Raw genomic sequence first — 8,736 nt, forward strand, 5'->3', positions numbered from 1 at the left:
AAAAAAAAAAAAAAAAAAAAAAAAAAAAAAAAAAAAAAAACCGGCTGAGCTCAGCTCCTCACTGGGGGCGGGGCTGGGGTGGGGCTGGGGGTGGGGGAGGGGTGGTGCCATTCTCTCCTGCTGCCTCCTGCTGGTGGCTGTAGCAGTGCAGATTCGTCCAGCAAGTCCTCTTTCCTTGACACCAGCTCTACCCTGGCTTCTTACACAGAGGAAAACAGTGGTCAGATCGCTTCCTACCACATCACACCTCCGTCTGCTCTGCGAACCCTGTGTGCCCAAACACAGTCACATATAAGCCCTGGGTGCAGATGCTAGCTGACCCTGCTGGGGGAGCCCATTCCACCTGCTCCTGTTTGTGTTCTTGGGTACTGAAGTCTTTCCTGTGTTTTCAGTTATGTGAAAGGCATCTATTCTTTCGGACTGATGGAAACCAACTTCTATGACCAGGCACAAAAGCTTGCCAAAGAGGTGAGTGGGTCCTTCTCAAGGTGTGAGGCACATCTGGGTGTGGCCCCTCATATGTGGACCAAGCAGCCCTGCCTCCCCCGACCTTGGGGTGTCCTCACTCCAAGGGAGGGGCTAGTAGTAGGGCAAGCAGTTGCCTGTCGGGCACCCCTTTAATCCTTCTGAGGTCTCACCATAGTGCTGGCTCTCTGCTTCTGTGAGCCCCACTTGGCTCCAGAGCCACAGGACTAAGCAGGACTGGTACACTCCATGAGAGCCATGCAAATCTTGGATCTTCCTCCATGCATTGCACCTTTCCACTGGATCTAGCCATGCCCGAGGCTTGAGGTGGGTGAGGGTTTCACATAAAGGTTTCCTGGGTCAGGGCCTGATCTTGTTATGTTCTTCTGTCCTGAGTGGAGGAGGCTCCTTATCCTGTCCACAAGCTTGTCTCTTAGCTTTCAGTCATCACTTGGGGTGCCTGCCAGTGGGAGGGGTGGAGCCAGCATGGAACCTGCTAGATGCTTCAGCCTTGGGCCCTGTGTTCTGTTTTCTGTTGGGATGTGCTGGCTGACCTGGAGCTCTGCAGACTCCCCTGTGGGCCTGGATCCAGGGTCAGGTGACTGACAGGCCTGGGTGCAGGGTCATGTGACAGGCCGGGGTGCTCAGGCCCTGGAAGTTGATCTCTACTGCTCTTGTCTTTGCAAGAGTAGAAACCAAGGTGCAAGGAGACATCGCCGTGCTTGCATGGAGAGTGACATGCACTCTTGGTCCAGATTCGCAACTGGCACTTTGTGCATGCCTGCTCCCGCCTGCCAAGGATCTCTGCTCACAGTTAGAGACCTTACTGTCCAGACAAGGGAGCTGCAGCTCAGAGAGAGGCTAGGCAGAGCCTTCCTGTGGTGATAAACTCATGGTGAGATCCTCGCCTAGCCGGCCTGACAAGATAGCTTTCCTTTAAACTGCCTGGACTAGACTTTAGCTTCTCTGCAGCCCTGTTGTGGCTCCCTACCCAGGCATTGCCTCCGTTGGCCTGAAGTACCCCCCCCCACCCATGACAACATCCTCGGGGTGTCAGAAGGTTGCCTGAATCAGACTCAGGCTAGATTTTAGGGATCAGGTGAAGGATTTTTATTGTTATTTTTTTGTTTTGCTTTGCTTTGCTTTGCTTTTTTGTTTTGTTTTGTTTTGTTTTAGCTCTGAGCCTGCCCTGAGAGCCCCAAGTAGCTCCTTGGCCATCGAAGCTCTATGATCTAGGTAACCAGATGGGGTCATTTATGGCTAAGCCACAGAAAGGCCCTGCTGATGGGAGGAGCCCCCTGGGGCGGCTGGAAGGCATCAGGGCCATTGGAAGAGCTCTGAGTGTCACTGTGTCACTCTGACTCCAAAGAAAGATGGCCAGGGATGCAGTCCCGAGTCTGACAAGACATGAGGTGTGGCAGAATAGCCAGCCTACCCACATTGCCCTTTCCTGCCCTCTGCTCCAGTTCTCCCAGTACCCTAGGCCACACTGACCTTAGCCTCAGACCCCCACAGTCAGTTGCTAGATTAAAGGCAAGGCAACAGCAGTGTCCCCCAAGGCGAGGGCGGACAGCAATGACTCCACAATGTGACACCACCTTCACAGCTCAGCCTCAGGTGTGAGGGGCAGGCAGAGAGCTGGAGTCTTCCAGGAAACCTTGCAAGGGCTCCAGGTGAGTGGGGATGCTGGTCAGCCCTATAGACAGAAAGAACAGGCTGAGTCCTATTTCCTAACTGCCCTGTGCGAAGGCAGCACTCTTAGAGGGGGGCTCCTTCAAGGCATACTGGTACCTAGCTTGCTCAGGATGCACCCTTGAAATCCTCCCACGTGGAGTGGACAAGAAGGTAAAAGCTGAGGGACAGGAGGAGGACGCAGACCGCTCGGGACATGTTGCCGAAACCCTTGCGTTAGGTGCCAGGCCAATGTGGAGGCACTCGCAGTTCTAAGGCACCAGGAAAAGCAGGTCTAAGGGACCTGGGATTTGTTGTGGGGCTCTGAGTATAAGCTAGTGATGGGGTTGCCGTGAGCCCCAGCTGGCTGCTTCAGGTCCAGCACTCAGTAGGTGCTCAATAAACATGAACTGACCTGGTGGGTAGAGAGACAAGGGAATGAGAACCAGTTCACGAACTCAGCCTCACTGTGGAGCTCAGGGGTCAAATCGGTTTTGTCATGAACTGCAGCGTTCCTAGAACCAGTTGCTTCTAACTCAGGAAGCCACTTGTGTAACTGGCACCTGAGGATAGGTGGGAGGGGCAGCCTCTTGTCATTCACTACCAGAGGATGCAACAGTCTACACTGTTCTCATAGCTGGGAAAAGAAGGCAACCCCAAAGGCCATCAGGGGAAACTGAGGCACAGGGCTCTTGGGTAAAATGCCAATGACCCAGGAAGCAAATCTTGGCTTGCTTGCTGTCTGTCTGTCTCTGTCTCTGTCTCTGTCTCTGTCTCTGTCTCTGTCTCTGTCTCTCTCTAAAGATTTATTTATTTATTTTCTATGAGTTTCTGTAGCTGTCTTCAGACAAATCCAGAAGAGAGCATCAGATCTCATTGCAGATAGTTGTGAGCCACCATGTGGTTGCTGGGAATTGAACTCAGGACCTCTGGAAGAGCAGTTGGTACCTCTTAACCACTGAGCCATCTCTCCAGCCCCAAATCTTGGCTTTCTTAAGCCTCAGTTTTCTTTATCTGTGAGGCTGACAGAGATGCTCTTCTTAGCAATCTGCCATGGTGGGCAAGGCACACATCTGAATCCCCAAGAGACACACAGGATATGGGGCTGGGGTTGGGATTGTAACTATTCTGAGTTAGAGCCCAGTCTCCACCCTTGCTCTGGCTGGGCCCAGGCAACCAGGCTAACCCCTGTTTTCTTTGTTCTTCCATCTCCTGCCCCGTGTAGGCTTTATCTATTGAGCCGACAGACGCGTGGTCAGTGCACACTGTGGCCCACGTACATGAAATGAGAGCCGAGATCAAGGACGGGCTGGAGTTCATGCAGCAATCGGAAGGCCACTGGAAGGTATGAATTGAGTCTTGGCAGTGGCCATCTTCTGGACGCTCCAGTCTGACACTTGGAGTTTCCCCCAAGGCTTGCTCAGGGGTGGGCTTTACAGATATGGCTTAGCTCTCTGGGAGCTTAGGGTCAGCTTGAAGGCATCCCTGACAGCCAAGCATCCTCTGGGTGCCTCACAGCACCCCGACACCTACCAGTGTTTTATAAGTGATTGTGTAATTGGGATCGGCCCTGAGGTATTTTGCTGTGAAAGGAATATCCATTCACATAAAGGGTGCTGGGGAAATAGGAACCCAGTAAGGGTGGGCCTGCTCAGGGTCCTGGGTTGCATGTGTTCCTGCTGCTGCCAGCAGGCCCCACATAAGGCTCTACTCAAGGAGTGACCTTAGGGAATACATGGTACAGTGTGTAGGAAAGAGGCAGGCTGATGGGGTGATGGCCCACTGATGTAGGGCAGAGATGTGGGGGGTTGGATGGTTCAGGTTCCTAGTGCACAGCCTGACCCTTTCTGTGGCCTGACTATGCGGCTTCACCCTCCCTAGTCCCACCTTTACTCATCCCTGCTCCTGACTGGCCGGTGCCCCCTTTGGAGGCCATATCCTTCTGGCCCACTAGCTGTAGTACGTAGCCTTTCTTCCTCTGTGTGTGCCTGTTTTCTCTGGACTTGCCTCTGGCACATGGCCTGACCACCTGTCCACAGGTCCTTGCCACAGCAGGCTACAAGGGCACCACCAGCGAGGGCAGAAAGTTCTTTCCTGAGCCTGGCACTGAGAGTAGCAGATGTTCAGCACTTCGGAGACCAGACAGGATGGGGTGGCCTCCAGCATCCCTCTGAGAGGTTCCCCCTGGGCTCAAACTGTGATTGACAGCCAGGGCAATTCCTAGCATCTCTAGGTATGGTTCTAGGGACAGCTGACTAACAGAGAGGATTATGAACATGCAGCCTGTTCTAAAGATGCCCAGAATCCAGAGTCTGGAAAATTCTAGGGGGCGCCAAGAACCAGAGAAGGTATTTTTTTCCTGGGACCCCCTAGGCAGAAACTGAAAGGTTTTTATAGATAGGGAGCAGTGTCTGTGTGGGGAGTATGACTTGGTCCCGTCCTCCACTTGACCTGGTTTCTCTTGTTCACATTCTTCCCCTAGAATACAAACATTACCCCAACTCCATGTGTGTGACCTCTGAGTGTGCATGCATGTGCATGTGCTTGCACACGTGTGTGTATCTGTGTGTTCACACACATACAGATGCACCTGTGTGTTCACACACATACAGATGAACCTGTGTGTGGAGATAAATGCACATGTATTTGTGTGCATACAGAAGCCACCTTGTCATCTCTCAGGTGCCATCTACCTCAGTTTTTTAGACAGGGTCTTTCCCTAGCACCTGGAGCTTGCTGGTTAAGCAAGACTGGCTGGCCAGAAAACCTTAAGAACCCTCCTGTGATTATAGGCATACACCATCAGGTCCAGCTTTTACCTGGGTTCCAGGAGTTAAGCTCAGGTCTCCATGCTTACCCAACAAACATTGGTCCTCCATACCCAGCTTATCCAATGTTGGGGATTCAACCCAGGGGTTCATGCATGATACCAGTTCAACTATAGACCCAGCCCACGAGTGCTCATACAGTCTTTAATTCTTTCCACAGGACTCTGATATGCTTGCTTGCCACAATTACTGGCACTGGGCCCTGTACTTGATTGAAAAGGTAGGATGCTTGTATATTTGGACTGTCTCACCCAGCACAGAGGTCCAAAGAATAGGTTGTTCCTAGTCCCCCACTCTGTGCCCATGCAGCACCTTTGAGGGTTGGTGCAAACGATGGTGTCTTTGTTAGGGTTTCTATTGCTGCAATGAACCTCCATGGCCAAAAGCAAGTTGGGGAGGAAAGGGTTTATTTGACTTACATTTCCACAGTGTAGTACAGTCATTGAAGGGACGCAAGACAGGAACTCAAACAGGGCAGGAACCTGGAGGCAGGAGCTGATGCAGAGGCCATGGAGGGGTGCTGCTTACTAGCTTGCTCCCCATGGTTTGCCCAGCCTGCTTTGTTATAGAACCCAGGGTCAACCAGCCTGGGGATAGTCCCCAAAATGGGCTGAGCCCTCCCCTGTCAATCACTCATAAAAGAAAAAAATCTTACAGGTCTTAGGGAGGCATTTTCTCAATTGAGGTTCCCTCCTCTCAGATCAGTATGGATGGTGCCTGAAGCAAGACAGCAATCATAGAGCTTTGCAGGCTGCCCTCCTCAGAGACAGTTTTCACTCTGAGGAAGCAGGACTCATATGGCCTATCAGTGACTCTTCTATTGCTGTGGTAAAACACTGTAGCCAAGGCAACTTGTAGAGAAAAGGGCTTAATTGCCTTATCGTCCCAGAGGCATAAGAGCCTCAGTCACAGTGGGGGAGGCGTGTCAGCAAGCAGCAGACAGGGCTGCTGGAACTGGATGGCCCGAGCTCACCTCATCCAAGCACAGAGCAGCACTGACTGAGAGTAGGGGGAGGCCTCGAGCTCTCAAAGCCTAGTGATACACTTCCTCCAACAAGGCCATACCTCCTGAGCTTGCACAAACATTGCCACCTACTCGGGACCAAGTATCCAAACATCTGAGATACACCATAGGTGGTATGGAGTCAAGTGCTTGGGACACTGGGAGGGTCGCAGATTGGACCAGAAATTCTAGGATGAGAAGGTGGCGGGGACAGGTGATGGATACAGGCAGGGTCTTGTTTGTCAGGGTCCTTCTCGCAGAACTGTTCATAGAGAAAGACTAGGAGTCTCCTGGCTTCACCTTCTCCCCTCTCCATACTAGGCTGCCACTGAGCCCTGCCCTTCACCCTTTGGGGACCTTGGTCAGCTCTTCCTGGTGTACTTCCAAGCATTGCTTTTTGACTTCTCCAGATGTTAACTGCAGTAATTTCACCTTTGCAGGGAGACTATGAGGCCGCGCTAACCATCTACGACAGCCACGTAAGTGCATTCGTATTGTTAATGGTTTGTGCCTGCAAGTCAGCCCAGTCTCCCGTAGCCTCTGGGCCTGTTGCGGTTGTCCGTGCCAGAGCAAATGGTGGGGGAATGCCCCCAGTTCTCAGAAAAGGCTTCGTGGGGTTGCTTTCTCTCAGGAGCCATGTCCTGGCTCAGTGTACCATGAAGCCTCTGCTGACTGTCACCCATGGTGTCTGGAGCCTGATGTGTCTAAGGAACCTCAGACTTTTTCTGTCCTTTCAGATGGGTATCCTTTTCTTTTCTTTTTTTCTTTTTTCTTTTCTTTTCTTTTCTTTTCTTTTTTCTTCTCTTCTCTTTTCTTTTTCTTCTCTTTTCTTTTCTTTTCTTTTCTTTCTTTCTTTCTTTTCTTTTCGTTTCTTTTTCTTTTCCCCTCCCCTCCTCTCCCTTCTCCTCCCCGCCCTTTCTCTTCTCTTCTCTTCTCTTCTCTTCTCTTCTCTTCTCTTCTCTTCTCTTCTCTTCTCTTCTCTTCTCTTCTCTTCTCTTCTCTTCTCCAGGGTTTTTCTGTGTAGCCCTGGCTGTCCTGGAACTCACCCTGTAGACCAGGCTGACCTCGAACTCAGAGATCCACCTGGCTTTGCCTCCCAGGTGCTGGAATTAAAGACATGGGCCACCACCTCCTGGCATAGATGGATATTCCTTTTTTTTCCTTTCACATACAACATATATTCATTTTTCTCATTAATTTATTTAGTCACTTTGCGTCCCGGTAGCAGCGCCCCCTCCTGTCCTCCCAGTCCCACCTTTACATGCCCCCCCCCATTACCTTCTCCCCTTCTCCTCAGAGAAGAGGAGGCCCCTTAGGTACCACCCCACCCTGAGACATCAAGTCAAAACAGGACTAAGCCCATCCTTTCCTACTGAGGCCTGGCCAGGCAGTCCAGCTAGGGGAAGGGGATCCAATGGTAGGCAACAGAGTCAGAGGCAGCCTCCCCCCCAGCTCCAATTGTCAGGGGGAGGGGTGTTCTTAAGGAGGTAATTCACCTGTCCATAGGAAGTTTTATTTTGTTTTCAATTTCTGTTCACTTATTTTTAACTTTAAAATGTCAGAGGCAGGAGTCGGCGAAATGGGTTAGTGGCTAAGAACACCAGGTGCTCTTCTAAAGCAGCCAGGTTCAATTCCCAGCACCCACATGGCAGCTCACAACTGTCTGTAACTCCAGTTCCAAGGGATCTGACACCCCCACACAGACATGCAGGCAGAGCACCAATACATATAAAAAAATAAATAAATCTTAAAAAGTCAGAGGCAGGGCTGGCGAGATGGCTCAGCAGGTAAGATCACTGACTGCTCTTCCGAAGGTCCTGAGTTCGAATCCCGGCAACCACATGGTGGCTCACAACCACCCGTAATGAGATATGACACCCTCTTCTGGTGTGTCTGAATATAGCTACAGTGTACTTATAAGTGGGGTCGACCAGGGCAAGTAGGGTTGACTAGAGCGAGCAGTGGTCCTAAATTCAATTCCCAACAACCACATGAAGGCTCACAACCATCTGTACAGCTACAGTGTACTCATATACATAAAATAAATAAATCTTTAAAAAAAAAGTCAGGGGCAGGCATGGTGGCTGCAACTTTTGATCCCAGCACTCAGGAGGCGGAGACAAAGCATAGGATCTCTGTGTATTTACTGCCATCCAGATCTACATGGTGAGTTCTAGAGGAACCAGAGCTGTATAATGCGACCCTGTCTCCAAAATATCACATTTATTTATTTTGTACGTGTATACCTGACATGTATGTAAAAGTCAGAGGAGCCGGTTCTCTTTCTACTGTGAGTCCTAGGAATTGAAATAGGCCTGGTCTCATAAGCTCACAAGTGCCTTTACTGAGCCATATGTCCAGTTGTGTGTGTGTGTGCACACATGTGTGTGCATATGCATGTATGTGTTTTAATTTTGTAATGATTTATCTATTTTATGTGTATGAGTGTTTTGGCCTGCATGTATGTACGTTGTTCTGTGTACATGCCTGGTGCCTCAGAGGTCAGGAGAGGGAGCTTACAGATGGTTGTGAGCTGCTGTGTGAGTGCTGGGAAGCAAACCCAGATCCTTTGGAAGAGCAGCCAGTGCTCTTAACCACTAAACCATCTCGCCAGACCCCTGCTTTTTTATCACTGTAAAAATCTATGCTATAAAAGTTAACCTACAGCCGGGCAGTGGTGGCGCATGCCTTTAATCCCAGCACTTGGGAGGCAGAGGCAGGTGGATTTCTGAGTTCGAGGCCAGCCTGGTCTACAGAGTGAGTTCCAGG

The 8,736-nt window shown here is 50.8% G+C and overlaps 1 protein-coding gene across 1 annotated transcript in view; it reads left to right on the forward strand.

Moving 5' to 3' along the window:
* The window catches only part of Ttc38 (tetratricopeptide repeat domain 38), a 24,860-nt gene that overhangs the window by 9,243 nt on the left and 6,881 nt on the right, over positions 1 to 8,736 (forward strand). The window contains exons 6-9 of the mRNA XM_021183614.2: positions 393 to 468; positions 3,362 to 3,481; positions 5,125 to 5,184; positions 6,408 to 6,446. Coding sequence (XP_021039273.1) covers positions 393 to 468; positions 3,362 to 3,481; positions 5,125 to 5,184; positions 6,408 to 6,446 — 295 coding nt within the window. The remainder of the gene's footprint in view (positions 1 to 392; positions 469 to 3,361; positions 3,482 to 5,124; positions 5,185 to 6,407; positions 6,447 to 8,736) is intronic.

Source organism: Mus caroli, chromosome 15 (assembly GCF_900094665.2).
Source record: "Mus caroli chromosome 15, CAROLI_EIJ_v1.1, whole genome shotgun sequence".
Taxonomy (NCBI): domain Eukaryota; kingdom Metazoa; phylum Chordata; class Mammalia; order Rodentia; family Muridae; genus Mus; species Mus caroli.